Genomic DNA, 18507 nt, shown 5'->3' on the forward strand with positions numbered 1-18507 from the left:
ATGGGAGAGACACAAAAATGTCCATTTTCTCACACAGAAAGAGGTGAATGTCTGGAACAAGCTGCCAGAGATAGCAGTAGGGGTGGGCACAATTTTATTTTTTGAAAAGCATTCAGATAGTTACATGGGTGTGATGGGTATGGGCCAAATGCAGGCAATTGGGATTAACTTAGGAGTTTTAAAAAAAGGGCGGCGTGGACAAGTTGGGCCAAAGGGCCCGTTTCCATGCTGTAAACCTCTATGACGCCATGACTTACTCCATTTACTCACCCACTCACCATAACTCTTAATTCTTTACTGTTCAGAAGTTTATCCTTCCTTGCCTTAAAAACATTCAATGAGGTAGCCCCAACTGCTTCACCGGGCAGGGAATTCCACAGATTCACAACCTCTTGTGTGAAGAAGCTCCTCCTCAACTCAGTCCTAAATCTGCTTCCCCTTAAGTTGAGGCTATGCCCTTAGTTCTAGTTTCACCCGCCAGTGGAAACAACTTCCCTGCTTCTATCTTACCTATTCCCTTTATAATCTCATATGATTCTATAAATTCTCCCCTCATTCTTCTGAATTCCAATGAACATAGTCTGAGTTGACTGGGACTATCCTCATAAGCCAACCTTCTCAACTCTGGAATCAACTAGCGAATCTCCCCTGCATCCTCTCCAGTGCCAGTATATCCTTTCTCAAGTAAGGAGACACTGTACTCCAGGTGTGGCCTCACCAGCACCTTATATAGCTGCTCCATAACCTCACTGTTTTTAAACTCTGTCCCTCTACCAATGAAGGACAAAATTCCATTTGCCTTCTTAATTTCCTGCTGCACCTGCAAACCAACTCCTTGAGATTCTTGCACAAGGACACCCAAGTCTCTCTACACAGCAGCATGCTGCAATTTTTTACCATTTAAATAGTAGTCCATTTTGCTGTTATTCCTACCAAAATGGATGACTTCATATTTGCCAACATTATACTCCATCTGCCAGACCCTCGCCCACTCAGACTATCTATATCCCTGTGCAGACTTTCAATACATTTGCAGGCTTTCAATACAATACATTGAATAAATTGATAAAGCTTTACATTAGAATTGAAAACTTACAAGCACACAATTAAGCACATTTGTTTTATCAGTAACATACCTGTGCCCAGCTGATCCAGGTGATGGCACAGATGAAGCTCAATTTGGGCAAACTGTAATGAGATGCCAAGCGAAGGCACAAACCATGGCGCAAAACATGAATCTACCCTGGTACAGGCTGCCAATGCCATTGGAGACACAAGCTGATCACAGACACTTTGTGAGCCAGACTCGCCATCGCTGCTGCTGAGAATACAGACAAAGACAATGAATGTCACATTTCTGCCTATGCATTAATGAAATAGAATGTTTATTTAAATAATATAACGCAATATTGTTCTATTAAACATATCTCCAAAGGATTTTCACAGAACCAGGCAAACAACAGTCTGAAAATTGGCCATAAGGTATTAGCAAAGAACTTTTTTTAGTCTATTTCTTAAAATGTCATAATAGACTTGCATTAACACTGCAATGAAGTTACTGTGGAAAATCCCCTAGTCGCCACACTCCAATGCCTGTTTGGATACACTGAGGGAGAATTTAGCATAGCCAATTCACCTAACCAGTACTGTGGGAGGAAACCAGAGCACCCAGAAGAAACACACGCAGACACGGGAAGAACTTGCAGGTTCCACACAGACAGTGACCCAAGCTGTGAGTCCAAGCCCAGTTCCTCTGGCACAGTGAGGCAGTGCTAACCACTGGGCTACCACATCATCCTGTCAAAAGATATTTCCAAGTGGACTCAAGCAAGCAACAGGATTGTCTTTTAAGAAGGTAGCAAGAAGTAACAGCACAGAAAACAAACTGAATTAGAGGATAGAGGCTGAAATACCACTCAGGAGGGCATTGGAGTAACAAGATTTGAGGTGAGAAAGCCATGAAGGAGGATTTCAGTGACAAGTCTTGCCTGGATATTGATTGGGCAATATTATGGACACGGTCTTTGTGATGTAGGGCATATGATATCAGGAACTCAGCTTGGGGACAAATAACATACTGAGTTTTCAGACAGAAAGAATGTTGGGAATAGGCATTTTGTACAGAATTTACCTTCAAAGATATTATGAATGGATAGTGCTGTTCACATTGTGTATTTATGATGCTATCATGGGAATTTACATAACATGGACATTTTAACTGTGAGCTGCCTCTAATGAACAATATCAGAGTACGAGACAGAGTAAAACAGGATTGAAAGGCATAAGACCGGAGTTTGGGGGAACAGATATTTTCCCTAAAAAACAATGGTAGAACAATGGCAAATGACATTCAAGAAGTATAAATGTGTGCAGGCTGAGACACAAATGACATTGACAATTAGTGAGTGGTTTTCACATACCAGTAGATAAGAGTGAATTAAGGAATCTAGGCTATTATAAACACAGCACTTAAATATCCAGTCACTGAGTAACAATTATCAACAGCTGGAAGGCTGATTTATATCACCAAAACAGTAGAGAACAAGTTAATGGAAGTCATGGTTAAATTTAGGGCATAAACACTCTCCTCCACCTCCACTTCATTCCCATCTATTTTATTATGTTTCTTTTATCATATAATTCATTTTTATAACATTATATCCTTATATTTATTTTTTATTTCTTCCATTATTTCATCTGTCCACTTCTAAAATCTCACATTCTATCATATTTTCCTTGCTCCACCCCACTACAATCATCTGCCACATGCTTCAGGTTGTCTAGACATTCTACACTTTTGTTCAGCCATTTACATATTCCAATCCCTTAATGGATGTTATTAACACCATTCTTAGCCTTTATCATCATCATTTACATTCCCTTTGTCTTTTTTGTCTATGCCATCGCTATTAATTACAGCTCCCCCCTCGCTTACTCTTACAGCAATAAACCTCATCCTATTTTCTTTGTCTTCAGTTCTGACAAAGGATCATCCAGACTCGAAACGTTGGCTCTATTCTCTCTCCCTCGATGCTGTCAGACCTTCTGAGATTTTCCAGCTTTTTCTGCTTCTGTTACAATTAACTCATTGAGCTACACTGGCTCCTGGTCCAGTCACATCTCAATCTGAAAATTATCAAGTTCAAACATCTCCACCCCATGCTGCCATCTCTGTCATCTGTTCCGTCCCTACACTGCGCTCCTGCTATTCTGGCCTCTTGCTAGTGCTTATGACTCCTGCTGCTGAGGTGCTAAAGCTCTGGAATTTCCTTTCTCTCCACCATGCTACTTGTCTCTCCTACTTTAAGATGCTCCTTAAAACCCAAATCGTTGACCAAACCTTGGTTGCCTGTCCTAATGTGTGACAAGGTGTCAATCTTTTTGATAACTCTCCTGTGAAGTGCCCATTCCATTAAAAGAGTCATTTTACATACATCTATATTAACGTAGGCAATTTACTCTGGTCACACAATATCTTTACTGTAATTAAAAAAAAGACTAAAGTACCAGAGATGCTGAAAACTTGCAATATAAACAGAAGATGCTGGGAAAACTCAGCAGGTCAGGCAGCATCCATTGAGATAATTCAGGCTGATAGTTTTGATGAAGGGTTCAACCCTGAAATTTAACTCTAAACTTTCCTCTCACTCCAAATATGCTCATAAGTTCATGGGTAGCACGAGGCTACAGTGGTTAGCACTGATGTCTCACAGTGCCAGGGACCCGGGTTCGATTCCCAGCTTGGTTCACTGTCTGTGCGGAATCTGTATGTTCTCCCTATGTCTGTGTGGGTTTCCTCTGGATGCTCCAGTTTCTTCCCATAGTCTGAAAGACGAGATGGTTAGGAGGATTGGCCATGCTAAATCAAGCTAGCTAGGGTAAATGCAGGGGTTATGGGGATAGGGCCTGGGTGGGATTGTGTTAGACTCGATGGGCCAAATGGCCCCCTTCTGCGTTGTAGAGATTGTATAAGAATTTATAAGATATAGGATAAGGATTAGGCCATTCAGCCCATCGAGTCTGCTCCACCATGCCATCATGGCTGATATGCTCCTCATCCCTATTTTCCTGCCTTCTCCCCATAACCCTTCAACCTATTACCAATTATAAATCTGTCTAATTCCTCCTTAAACTGTCCCAACATCAATCACACTTCGGCGTAGTGAATTCCACAGATTCACAACCCTTTGGGAGAAGTAGTTTCTCCTCAACTCTGTTTTAAATTTGCTACCCCTTATCCGAAGACTATGACCTCTCATCCGAGAATGCCCCAGGAGAGGAAGCATCTGCTCCACTCCTACTTTATCCATGCCTCAATTTAAAAAAAGTTTAAATTTATTTATTAGTCACAAGTAAGGCTTACAATAACAATGAAGTTAAACAGTGAAATTCCCTAAGTCGCCACAATCCGGCGCCTATTCGGGTCAAAGCACCTAACCAGCAAGTTTTTTCGGACTGAGAGAGGAAACCGGAGCATCCGGAGGAAACCCATACAGACACGGGGATGAACGTGCAAACTCTACAAAGCCAGTGACCCAAATCAGGAATCAAACCCTGATGCTGTGAGGCAGCAGTGCTAACCACCATGCCACATCTCCCCTCATTTTACTAAATTCCAGAAAGTATAAACCTAAACTGTTCAATCTCTCTTCACACAACAAACCCCTCATCTCTGGAATCAATCTACTGAGCCTCCTCTGAACTGCCTCAAATGCCACTACATCCTTCCTCAAATAAGGGGACCAAAACTGTGCACAATACTCCAGGTGCGGCCTGACTGAGCGTTTTCTTTTTTTAATCTCCGTTATTGCATCACTTTCTGGCCCACAGTAATGTTTCGAGGAAAATAAGAAAAAAACTAATTGTGAGATAAAAGGACTGACTGAGAAACAATGGATTTTCAAACTCAAAAATAGGCAACCAAGAATGGGAGGGAGGGGTGGGCGCGAATGGTACTGGCCCACGTTTGTAGTTTCAGAAAAGGCGTTGTAACCTGGAACACTGCAATGAGTTAAACCAGGATAGTGGAACTATTTGATTTGATTTATTATTGTTTATTATTTAGGAGATGTATCAGACAGTTCTTTTTTACACAGAGGGTGGTGGGGTGCCTGGAACTCGCTACCGGGGAGGTAGTGGAAGCAGATATGATAGTGACTTTTAAGGGACGCCTTGACAATAGACGGATACGGTCCCCAGAAGCGTAGAGAGTTTTAGTTAAGTTGGGCAGCATGGTCGGTGTAGGCTTGGAGGGCCAAAGGGCCTGTTCCTGTGCTGTAATTTTCTTTGTTCTGTGTCACATGTATTAGCTAATATATTGTTTCTTGTGCGCTATACAGATAGAGCATTCCGTTCATAGAGAAGGAAACACATGAGTGCAGAATGCAATGTTACAGTCATAGCTAGGGTGTAGAGAAAGATCAATGTGGTGCAAGGTAAGTCCATTCAAATGTCTAATGGCAGCAGGAAAGAAGCTGTTCTTGAGTTGGTTGGTACACGTCTCAGACTTCTGTATCTTTTTTCCAGTGAAAGAAGGTGGAAGAGAGAATGTCCAGGGTGTGTAGGGTCCTTAATTATGCTGGCTGCTTTGCCTCGGCAGCAAGAAATTTATTCAGAGTCCCTAGATCTCTGTTGTTCTGTAACACTTCCCAACGCCCTACTGTTAAGGACAAAGAACAAAGAAAATTACATCACAGGAACAGACCCTTCAGCTCTCCAAGCCTGCAACAACCACGCTGCCTGACTTCACTAAAATCCCCTATCCTTCCGGGGACCATATCCCTCTATTCCCATCCTATTCATGTACTTGTCAAGAATGCCTTTTAAAAGTCACTACCACATCCACTTCCACTACCTCCCCCAGCAATGAATTCCAGACACCTGCTATGCTCTGTGTAAAAAATCTACCTCATACAACTCCTTTAAACCTTGCCCCTTGCACCTTAAACCTATGCCCTCTAGTAATTGACTCTTCCACCCTGGGAAAAAGCTTCTGACTATCCACTATATCCATGTCTCTCATAATCTTTGAGACTTCTATCAGGCCTCCCCTCAACCTCCGTTGCTCCAGTGAGAACAAACCAAGTTTCTCCAACCTCTCCTCATCGCTCCATACCAGGCAACATCCTGGGTAAATCTTTTCTGTACCCTCCCCAAAGCCTCCTCATTCTTCTGGTAATGTGGTGATCAGAATTGAACACTATATTCCAAGTGCAGCCTAACTAAGCTTCTATAAAGCTGCAACATAATTTGCCAATTTTTAAACTCAATACCCCGGCTGATGAAGGCAAGCATGCTGCATACCTTCTTAACTACCCTCTTCACATGCATTGCCACTTTCAGTGACCTGTGTATCTGTGCACCCAGATCCTCTTGCCTATCAATATTCTTAAGGCTTCTGCCATTTACTGTATATTTCCTATCTGTATTAGACCTTCCAAAATGCATTACCTCATACTTGTCCAGGTTAAACTCCATCTGCCATCTCTTCTCCCAAGTTTTCAACTGATCTATATCCTGCTGTATCCTCTGATGGTCCACATTGCATTCTGCAAATCCACCAACCTTTGTATCGTCCGCAAACTTACTAATCAAACCAGTTACATTTTTCTCCGAATCATTTATATATATTACAAACAGCAAAGGACCCAGCACTGATCCCTGAGGAACACTTGTCACAGCCCTTCATTCAGAAACACACTCTTCCACTGCTACCCTCTGTCTTCTTTGACTGAGCCAATTTTGTATCCACCTTGCTCGCTCACCTCTGATCCCATGTGACTTCACCTTCTGCACCAGTCTGCTACGAGGGACCTTGTCAAAGGCCTTATTGTAGTCCATGTAGACAACACCCATTGCCCTACCCTCAATCAATCATTGTCAATGGATGAGAAGCTAGTTTGCGTGATGGATTGGGCTACATTCATAACCTTTTGTAGTTTCTTGTGGTCTTGGGCACAGCAGGAACCATACAACCAGAAAGAAAGCTTTCTATGGTGCATCTGTAAAAGTTGGTGAAAGTTGTAGCTGACATGCCAAATTTCTTTAGTCTTCTGAGAAAGTAAGAGGCATTAGTGGGCTTTCTTAACTACACTGTTGGCATGGGGGGACCAGGACAGGTTGTTGGAAATCTAGACATCTAAAAACATGAAGCTGTTGATGCTTTCTACTTCTTCCCCTAAGAGCATCTGCACAAAAGAGTGAAAGACAAACTGAAAACAGATGTCGAAAGGTTCTACACAGAGTGCCCAATATGGTGAATGAATTTTTAGAATTGGTTAAGAATTCACTGGGTGCTACGATGTAGGAATGTGGTGGTTTGTTCCAGCTGGTTGAATCACGAGGGGCTGAATAGTGTTTCGCACTTTTATCCACCTTATGAACTTTACGGCATTTAGAGTGAGGTGGAGAGTCGTACAGATATAATTCCTTTTCAAAGTACTGGATTTACGATTAAAATTAAAAAAGCGTTTGCGGATGACTTAATGTCTTTGTATTTATTCTCTGGACTTTATAAATGTAATACTGTATTTGGCCACATTTTCCCTTCAAAAGTTGATTTGGGGTTTTGGTTGTTATTCAAAAACAAGGTTTCAAGCAGCTGAAAGTGGTGTGCAAGCTCGTTACTTGTGAGTTACTTGGCGAGAAAGTCAAGGAGGAATAAAATTCCAACCCTGACCTGGAAGCAGCCTGTTACATGCACCGATGATTCAAATATTCAACATTGGGGTCCAGTCACAGGTTGCAAAGGTAGAGAAAGCATGAGTAATAGGGCATACCAGCTTAAATTCTTTGAGAACCACATCCAAAATGACAATAAATCAAGGGCAATCAAGGCAGAGAGAGACAATGTGTGGTTCCATTTAACTATTTGTACAAGGACAACATATAGTCAGAGGTTTACTTGTTCCATACAGATGTTAAAAAGTTTCCATTGTATCAATCTAAGTATTGTAATCTAACAAAGGGGGTCACTTAGCAACAGTTGAACATACAGGGAAATTCAATACGTCTCAGTTACTACATTCTTTCAAAACACATTCCTGATCTCTTAAGCAGAAGTTATCTTTGCCAAGTCATCTTTCTTAATTTAAAACAGATAAAGTATTTTCTAATTCTGAAAATGGACTTGTTATGTATGAGACAGAAATTAATCCAGCGTCACTCCAAAAGAACGTTTCTTTCAATTGGCCGGAACATGCTGCCAAAGTAACGGTGAGGGGTTTAATGGCGCTTGTCGTTAATAACTTGTAAACCATTCAGTAACTCGCAGCAAGGAGGAGAAACCCTGTGAACTGCAAATCACCACAAATTGCTGAATGAGTTCTGATGTTTTGCCATTAGCCTCACGAGAACGGCACTTCATCCTCCAACTCCCTGAGACCTTCAAGAAATTGCAGCATTTGCATCTTAATTAACAATTTTCCCAGGGTGAAAGAGTTAATTCTCAGGGGCATAGGTTTAAGGTGCAAGAGGCAAGGTTTAAAGAAGATGTTTGAGGCAAGTTTTTTTTTACATAGAGGTTGGTGGGTGTCAGGAACTCGTTGCCAGGGGAGGTAGTGGAAGCAGATACGATAGTGACTTTTAAGGGCATCTGGACAAATACATGAATAGGAGGGACTAGAGGGATATGGTCCCTGGAAAGATTGGGGGTTTTAGTTCAGTCAGGCAGCATGCTTGGTGCAGACTTGGAGGGCTGAAGGGCCTGTTCCTGTGCTGTAACTTTCTTTGTTCTTTGTTCCTAATTACTTTCTGCCTCATAAAGCAAACAACCAAAACTGTTCAGTGTCTTTCCCACAGGTAGTAAATTGTTCTTACAGACTGCAATTAAAAATAAGCTTATTTTTCTTCTCTCTCCTCATCCAATCTTTCTGCCCCTCTTGTTATTTCTTTCACTACTTGATTTGAATCCAATTCACCCGATTTCCTTTCTTGGGGCAGCACTGCTGCCTCACAGCATGAGAGACCTTGGTTCAATTCCCAGCTTGGATCACTGTCTGTGTGGAGTCTGCATGGGTTTCCTCTGGGTGCTCCGGTTTCTTCTCAAAATCATAAAGATGTGCTGGTTGGGTGCACTGGCCATGCTAAATTCTCCCTCAGTATACCCGAACAAGCACCAGAGTGTGGCGATGAGGGGATTTTCACAGTAACTTCACTGCAGTGTTAATATAAGCTTATTTGTGACACTAGTAAATCAACTTTAAAATTTTACACTTAGGTTATTACTTTCTTTCTCAATCCTTAAATCTCATTGATTCAGGGGACGTAGTCTGCTGGTCCCTTTGTTCACTAAGTTTCCAGGTGTCCCATAGTCCTCACTGTACATTATCAGCTCACACCTCCAGCAAGTTAAGGTGCAAAAAACATTTGAGAGAATAAGTCTAACTAAAGGTGCAAGTCACAAGATGCCCTGATAGTTTTGGTCATAATTTTAAAAGTTTTCTTTTGAATAAGCAGAATTCACTCAAATGAAACAATTGTGAATAATTAAAATCTGAAAATACTTTTTGTTTTTTCTGCCTTCTCAAAAAAATTAAGCAATGCTTTTATTTTCAACACAATCAGCTGGTTAAGTCCTGACACATTACGGGCTGCAGATGAGGTGGAGAAAGAGGGCGCATGGGAAAGTGAGGATTACAGATTTTCTTCATCTCCATATGATGCTGAATAGTTTGAGCTTGTGTTGAGTAACTGCTATAATTATGCTGATTGCAATTTACATGACTTTTTTCTTTTAGTGTACACCATCCACCGGAATTTTTCTATGCCACGTTAAAAGTACTAACTTCCTGGCCCCGAGCAGATTAACCGGCTGAGTTTCTCCCTCATATCACAATTCTGTTTGAACGAGAGTACAGGGCACAGTCTAGTCAGAATTCTGTGAGATATTGATTCAGGTTTTCATAGACTCTCATAGCACGGGAGGTTGTCATTCGGCCCATTGTGTCCATGCCATCTCTTTGGAACAGCAATCCAATTTGCCCCAATCCCATGCTCTTTCCCCACAGCCCTGCAAAATGTTCCACTTTAATTAAATGTTCCACTATTCAATTCCCTTTTGAAAGTAATTATTCAATCTGCTTCCAACTTCCTTTCTGACAATGATTCCAGATCACAGCAACCTACTGCATTAAAAAAAAACCCTCCTTCATTCCCTTAGTTCCTCTACGATCTCCAAGATGCACTGCAGCAACTCACCAAAGATCCTTAGATAGTACCTTTCAAACCCGCGGCCACTTCCATCTAGAAAGGCAAAAGCAATAGATACATGGGAACACCACCACCTGCAAGTTCCCTTCCAAGCTACTCACCATCCTGACTAGGAAATAGATTGCCGTTCCTTCACAGTCACTGGGTCAAAATCCTGGAATTCCCTCCCTAACCGCATTGTGGATCAACCCACAGCATGTGGACTGCAGCGATTCAAGAAGGCAGCTCACCACCACCTTCTCAATGGCAACTAGGGATAGACAATAAATGCTGGCCAGGCAGCAAAGCCTATGTCCCACAAATGAATTTAAAAAAAATTATTTTGATAATCACCTTAAGCTCTCTGGTTACCAATTCTTCTGCCACTTGTACCTGTTCCTCCATCCTTATTCCATCAAAAATATCCATGATTTTGACACCTCTATTTAATCCCCCTTCGAAGTTCTTGCTTCTAGGGACCAATTCCTGTCTAGAGTCACCATGTATCTGAAAGTCTGCATTTTTGGGAGTGTTCCAAGGAACCTCTTCTGCACTCTCTTCTAAGGACTTCACATCTGCTTTGCCTTGCATGTGTTTGTAACATTGATACCCCTTCTGTACAACTAGGTAATCATATTTATGTGTATAGGTTTAAGAAAAGCCCTAGACAGCATGATTTTAATCGCTTTACCAATGTCTTCCATCTTTGTTTTGCAAAATGCTTACGCCAGCGTCTGTGGAGCGTAGCACAATGAGGTTGCATCCAGTGATCCTGCTTTTGTTGATGTAGCAACATTTGTAAAACGCCCTCCAGCCAAGACCACTGCACCAGCTGAATTTACACAATCTGCAACATGACTCCAGCTTCTGTGGTTCGTCTTGCTCCATATTAAGCTTTATGTAGAGCAAACCATTCATAAAACATTTTCTTAACTCTTAACTATGAATTCTTATAGAAAATATCTGTAATACTTAGAGGATTTCAATGATCAGCCAGTGCATTGTTTTTACTTATCTGGTATAAATGTAGTTTGAGGAATTTTGCAGCTTTTATACACTTCTCACAATTTTAAGGAGTTAGGTTTGGAATTTTATCCTAATTTACTTGATACCTTATTGAGTAAACATGCAGGACTATGGGGAAAGTACATGGGGAGTGAGATCAATTGGATACGTCCATCAAAGTGCTGAACAAACTTGATGGGCCAAAAGGCCATCTTCTACACTGTATGATTCTGTCAACATGAAATCCAATGTTTTGTATAGTCATCAAGATAAAAGATAGTAGTACTGTGTAATAAATCCATTCTGTACATTTTTTCCCACATTCAGTGACAGCAGATAACATCTTTCTACCATGTACAACATTGGTTAGACATAAGGCTTTTTCAACAATAGGGGAGGACACCCTCAGTGTGCAGTGAAATTGTAAGACAAAGCAACTGTACAATCTTATTTACAATTTACACCCAATAGCCCACAAAGAAATATTGCCTGGTCTAATTGCTAGCTCAGAAAAGCGTACATTGTTTTTACATCCTCATTTTGGATTGGGATCATTAGGGTTATAGAGCGATCGAGGTTTACAGCATGGAAACAGGCCTTTCGACCCAACTTGTCCATGCTGCTCTTTTTTTTAAACCCCTAAACTAATCCCAATTGCCCGCATTTGGCCCATATCCCTCTATACCCACCTTATCCATGTAACTATCTAAATCCTTTTAAAAAGACAAAATTGCACTCACCTTGGCTACTACCTCTGGTAGCTTCTGCCCCTCTGAACACTTCTGTATCTCTCCCCTCTCACCTTAAACCTATGTCTTCTAGTTTTAGACTCCCCTACTTTTGGAAAAAGATATTGACTACCTAGCTGATCTGTGCCCCTCATTATTTTATAGATCTCTATAAGATCACCCCTCAGCTCCTGTGAAAAAAGTCCCAGTTTATCCAGCTTCTCCTTATAACTCAAACCATCAAGCCCTGGTAGCATTCTACTAAATTTTTTCTGCACTCTTTCTCGTTTAATAATATCTTTTTTATAATAGGGTAACCAGAACTGAACACACTATTCCAAGTGTGGCCTGACCAATGTCTTGTAAACTTCAACAAGATGTCCCAACTCCTGTATTCTTTGTTCTGACTGCTGAAACCAAGCATGTCGAATGCCTTCTTCACCACTCTCTGTCCACCTGTGACTCCACTTTCCAGGATATATGAACACGTATCCCTAGATCTCTTTGTTCTGTCACTCTCCCCAGTGCCCTGCCATTAACTGAATAAGTCCTGCCCTGGTTCAATCTACCAAAATGCATCACCTCTCATTTGTCTAAGTTAAACTTCATCTGCCATTCGTCAGCCCACTGGCCCAATTGGTCAAGACCTCGTTGCAATCCAGGATAACCTTCTTCACTGTCCACTATTCTGAGAGTTTCTCAATGTGCTTATCAATTCACTTCCTGATGATGGATCTTTTTGTGCTTTGTGTGTGGGCAAACTTGAAAATGATTAAAATAGCCCAAGCTCAGTTCATGGAGGACTCTTTACAACAAGAGCATAGCATCATCGCTTCTAGGGGACCAATTCCTGTTTAACTTCACGATGTAACTGAAAGCCCACATCCTTGGGAGCGTTCCAGGGAATCTCCTTTGCACCTTTTTCTAAATGCTTTACATCTGTTTTGCCTTTCATGCTGTGGTTCCCTTTACATAGCATTTTTATCTTCCTTCTCACATAGGACGTAAGTGTCATAAGAACATAAGAAATAGGAGCAGGAGTAGGCCATCTAGCCCTTCGAGCCTGCCCCGCCATTCAATAAGATCATGGCTGATCTGAAGTGGATCAGTTCCACTTTCCCGCTTTCTCCCCATAATCCTTAATTCCCCTATCAAAAACCTATCTACCCGTGATCTAAATATATTTAGCGAGGTAGCCTCCAGAATTCCAGAGATACACCACCCTATGAGTGAAGAAGTCCCTCCTCAACTCTGATCTAAACTGTCCCCCCCTTATCTTGAGGCTGTGTCCTCTAGTCCTGCTATCCTTTCTAAGTGGGAAGAATCTCTCTACCTCTACCCTATCCATCCCCTTCATTATCTTATATGTCTCTATAAGATCCCCCCTCATCCTTCTAAACTCCAACAAGCACAGACCTAGTCTATTTAGTCTCTCTTCATAGGCCAACCCCCTCATCTCTGGTATCAGCCTAGTGTACTTCCTCTGCACTCCCTCCAAGGTCAATATATCCTTCCGCAAGTGCGGCGATCAAAGCTGCACATAGTACTCCAGCTGCGGCCTCACCTGTACCTTGTACAGTTGCAGCAAGACCTCCTTACTTCTATATTCTATCCCCCTCGCTATAAAGGCCAACATTCCATTTGCCTTCTTGATCACCTGCTGTACCTACAGACTGGGTTTTTGCGACTCATGCACAAGGACCCCCAGGTCCCTCTGCACCGTAGCATGCTGCAGCTTTTCGCCTTTTAAATAATAATCCCTCCTACTATTATTTCTGCCAAAGTGGATAACCTTACACTTGCTAACATTATACATTATACTCCATCTGCCAAATGTCGCTGGCAAAGCCATCATATGTTGTCGATCCCTAATTGCCCGAGAACTGAACATTTCAGAGGGCATTTAAGAGTCAACCACATTAAGTCTCCTGTGGGTCAGACCAGGCAAGGACAGCAGATTTCCATCCTAAAGGACATTAATGAACCTTGGGTTTTTATTATGACAATTAACAATGATTTAATGGTCACCATTACCGAGAATAGATTTATTAATTGGATTTAAATTCCTCCAACTGCCATAGTGAGATTTGAACCCACTTTTATCAAAGTAAAGCATCCCAAGATGTTAGTAGACAATATTCAAATATACAACTCTAAGCCTTATATTGAGACGTGAAGACAGAGTTTAGTGCTCCAGCACCTGAAGAGGAACAAAGGAGAGGCGATGGCCCAGTGGTATTGTAGTCAGACTATTAATCCAGAAACTCAGCTAATGTTCTGGGGACCTGGGTTCAAATCCCACCACGGCAGATGGTGGTAGGATTAGATTCAATTTTTTAAAAATCTGGAATTATGAATTTGATGACCATGAAACCATTGTTGATCATCGGAAAAACCCATCTGATTCACCGATGTCCTTTAGGGAAGAAAACCTACCGTTCTTACCTGGTCTGGCACACATGTGACTCCAGAGCCACAGCAATGTGATTGACTTTCAACTGCCCTCGGGCAACCAGGAATGGGCAATAAATGCTGGCCAGCCAGCGATGCCCACATCCCACGAATTAAGAGAAAAAAACAAAAAAACAAATGAAGATACATTGAGCTCTTGAATATTTGCAGGGATGGAGGACATAACAGTGTTAGGGGCAAAGACATTGAGAGATTTGAACAAAAGAATAAACATTTTAATTTGAGGCACTATAGAATCAGGAGCCAATCTATGTTGGCGAGAACAGGAGTGATGGGTGAACTTGATGCGAGTTCAGATAGAATTTTGCATTGTATCTGTCCAACACCAGGTTTTCATCCCATTAAAATCTGGCCTTGGATGTCAACTCAAGTCCAAGGACACAAAACCCTGGTTTTCATTAAAAAATCTATTGCAGCATTTTCTAAAATAAGCTCAACGCAACTTATTTATCCACGTCAATTTCACATAATTAAAAAAAGAATCGTCATTCCATTTCGGCTCCAAAATTGCAAGAACAGTGTTCTTGTACATCACTTCATGAACCGACATCCCTCGCTACTCACACCCCGTAGGCAACCATCGTAAGAATCTAGGCTCACCTCTGTTCTTCTGTAACTTCTGGATTATTATTAAGAACAATTCTCCACAGATCAGACGCAATGAGTTCCTTCTGATCATTAGTCAAGGTAACATTCGGAAGCTGCAGTTCACATGCTTTGCTCTCAGACAGGCTAAATTCACGATAATCCACAAATACTTGTTGTAGCTCATCCCAATACTGCAGGCTGCATGGTACCTGTTATAAATGGAGAGTAATTAATCATCAAAGAATTAAACTTTACAAAATGGACCTACTCTGGGCTGCAACCAGGTCTGCTGCCTGTGTGCGACTGACCCTTGGAGATGGTGGAAGAGTTCAGCAGTAGTACACTCACTTGAGCAAGGTGGAATAGCTTGGCCAATAATCATTTATTTATTTAGCAATGCAAATCCCTGAAGCCAAGCAATAACTTCCTCATTTGCTGAGTTTAAGATGATTAGGCCACCCCTTAATCTGTGGAGGGGACCCTCCATGGCAATGTGTTACATTGTTTGTGTCTTGCCACAATGCATGAGGGGGTTTGTACTGAGACCCCAGAGGTGGTGGTCCTGAACCTGTTTAACAAGGAAAACTGTGCCTTGTCAATTCGCCGTGGCAATTCAGAGCCACTTCACTAGTTATGACTTCCCATGGTTCCCACTCCTTGATCCAGAGGGTGTCTGCTGGGAGATTTTGCTCAGGAAGGGTTGCTGTATCTCGGGCACCGTGATGCAAAGTGGGCAGTAGGTTGGTTGAACAGGTCACCAAGTAGTAATCAAGGTGCAGCACAGATGCTTTTAATCAGTTTGTGGGTTTTCATTAGTTGGCATGAGAGGCGATGGAATGTGTTTGCCAATGATGTGACTACACCAATCAACAAAGATCACAAGATACAGACTTTGAGCATCATTGACTGAGAAGAAACATTGAGAGATCTATTCCCCTCCTTGGAAATGATCCCAACTTCCAAAACTGAAGTCAGGATGAAGAAGAAAACAGGGTAAAAAGAATTTATATATAAAGGTTAATTTATAGAAAGCATCACTATGATCAAATAAGCATTTGAGAGATCCAGACTTGTACCTAAGGCAGAAAAGATTAAAACTGTACGTTGATAGGCTGAGATGAAGCCAGGTGGTAGCATGACAGTGGTTTGGACTGAATGGCCTGTTTTTCTGCAGTGAATTCTATGGCTCCCACTTCCTACCCTGCCTCACCCCAGTGGACAGTGGTGGGGGCCATGTTAAATTGAGTAGGTAATCCAACTTAACTGCCTGCTCTTGCCCCCAGTTCAATCTTGACTAGGAGGGCCACCGGTGGTCTTTCACCAATGAATGCCTACTTCAGGACCTCATTGCACCACCACCAGGATTTAGCTTGCAGCAGGAGAGTCCCACACCAAGTGCCCAGTCTGGCAGGTTTTCTTGCATGAGCTGCGTGGATGGAAAGAATCTCCTTCTGGGCCCAAAGGGTGACAACCCCCAGATATTCCCCACCCCCACAATGGCCTCTCAAATCTCCCATTCTCCCCAAACACACCATTCCAATCCAGCACCTCATACCTCCTCCTGGCCCAAAGTACTGCACTGCTGTTTCTGATTGGCCAACTGTTTTCTGAGGCGGGACTTGGTATCTGTGAGGGGCAGAGGTTCTGCATTCAGCACATTAACAGCCATTTTACTGGCTCCTCAGTGGTTGCCATGCAGTTCTCTTCATTAGGGCATGCTCCCACCACCCTGACTTTTAGGCGGGGTGGGGTCTGCATGTCCCATTAAATCCAGCGCTATATAATTCTGACAGACCAATTAGATTGCATCAGAGAAAGACGACAAAATGATGTAAAACATGCAATATCTGATTAGTTATTTGGCACCCATCTGTTACACACCCCTCTGTTGCACACTCCTATAACACACCCCACTTTAGCCTGGCCTATTAGTGTCCGCTGCATATCTCCTCTGTCATACACCCCATCTGCTGCGTTTGCTTCCCATTACATACATATATTCTCTGTTATACACCCCGCCTGCTATAAATATATATGTAATATACGCCTGCTCATTACAATCCCGCACACTATACTCCATCTATTTTGTGCCCCCTCAGTTTGCACCTCTCCCAACATGCTGATATTCCTCGTCCAGTGAAAATTGTACTGGGTGTATAACGGGCATTTGACGCAACATCATCCAGGTTTCCGCCAGTTCCAAAATGGAAAATAACTCCCCAGGCATCTAAGATTTATATCGAACTGTATTTTGAATGTATATTTCAGTCCTGTGGGCTTAGCATTACAGCAATAAAACGTGTCCTGACACTGCAGCAGATTTATGGCTCCAATATTAGTGTCTGATTCAACACAGCAGTGTTTGATCTAAAAACACGAGAAACTAGTCAGACCACGGAGACCGTTATTTCTCCAGGGCTGACAGCCAGTCATGAGCTAAAAGATTGATTTAAAGGTTTCATTGGCTACATGCAACTAAACAAAGCTTCCTCCAGTTGCATGAGAGAAATTCTTGTAAATTGAGACAAGTTGCTCGGCTTTCAAAAGTGCCATATTGCGGTAAAAATCATCCCAGCAGATATGTTGCATCAACAAAAAAAAAAGTTGTATTTATGTAGCGTCTTTCACAACTTCAGGACATCACAAATGAAGCATTTTGATGTGTGGTCATAGTAATGTAGGAAGTGCGGCTCTCAATTTGCTCACAGCAAGCTCCGAAGAACAGAAATGGGCTGGTGATCTTATCTTTTTCAAGTTAATTGAGGGATAAATATTTGCAAAAGGCACTATGGAGAACTAACTTTTTCTTTTTTGATACAGACCACGGTTCTTTTATGTCACCGCAGAGAGTGACTACACTCCAAGGCTTTGGATTGGCAACACATGAAGTGGCATTTGCAAAGGTGCAGTATTCAATCTTTGAAGTGGGACTTGCTCCCACAATCTTTTGAGTCAGAGACACGTGCTGTCAGGTGAGCTTTGACTGACACTTAAAGATGCTCCTGAAACTGCACTGAAATCTGTCTGAACTGGAGGTTTCAGTGACTTACTTCTACATACATCTCAGATGAGTTTCTATTTATTTATTTTATTTAGTAGTGTCACAAGTAAGCTTACATTAACATTGCGTTGGTCATGGTAAATTCGCCCTCAGTGTACCCAAACAGATGCTGAGGTGTGCAAAGAACAAAGAAAAACAAATTACAGCACAGGAACAGGCCCTTTAGTCCTCCAAGCCTGCAACAACCATATTGCCCAACTGAACTAAAACCCCCTGCCATTCAGGGGACCATTTCTCTCTATTCCCATCCTATTGATGTATTTGTCCAGATACGTGCCTTAAAAATCGCTATTGTATCTGCTGCTTCCACTACCTCCCCCGCAGTGAGTTCCAGGCACCCACCACCCTCTGTGTAAAAAGCTTGCCTCATACATCTCCTTTAAATCTTGCCCCTTGCACCTTAAATTTATGTTCTCTAGTAATTAACTCTTCCACCCTGGGAAAAAGCTTCTGACTATCCACTCT

At 42.0% G+C, this 18507-nt stretch overlaps 1 protein-coding gene across 9 annotated transcripts in view; it reads right to left on the bottom strand.

The window, feature by feature from the left end:
• vps13b (vacuolar protein sorting 13 homolog B) overlaps positions 1 to 18507 on the bottom strand; it is a 942410-nt gene that overhangs the window by 100901 nt on the left and 823002 nt on the right. For 5 of the 9 annotated variants that reach the window (XM_080194714.1, XM_080194717.1, XM_080194713.1 and 2 more), the window contains exons 40-41: positions 14994 to 15190; positions 1137 to 1318 (exon numbers count right to left, since the gene is read on the bottom strand). In XM_080194714.1, coding sequence (XP_080050840.1) covers positions 1137 to 1318; positions 14994 to 15190 — 379 coding nt within the window. Of the gene's footprint in view, positions 1 to 1136; positions 1322 to 14993; positions 15191 to 18507 lie in introns of all 9 variants that reach the window. The other 4 variants (XM_080194711.1, XM_080194715.1, XM_080194712.1 and 1 more) reach the window with 1 other exon arrangement.

This window comes from Carcharhinus amblyrhynchos, chromosome 8 (assembly GCF_965287045.1).
Source record: "Carcharhinus amblyrhynchos chromosome 8, sCarAmb.v2.hapA, whole genome shotgun sequence".
Lineage (NCBI taxonomy): Eukaryota > Metazoa > Chordata > Chondrichthyes > Carcharhiniformes > Carcharhinidae > Carcharhinus > Carcharhinus amblyrhynchos.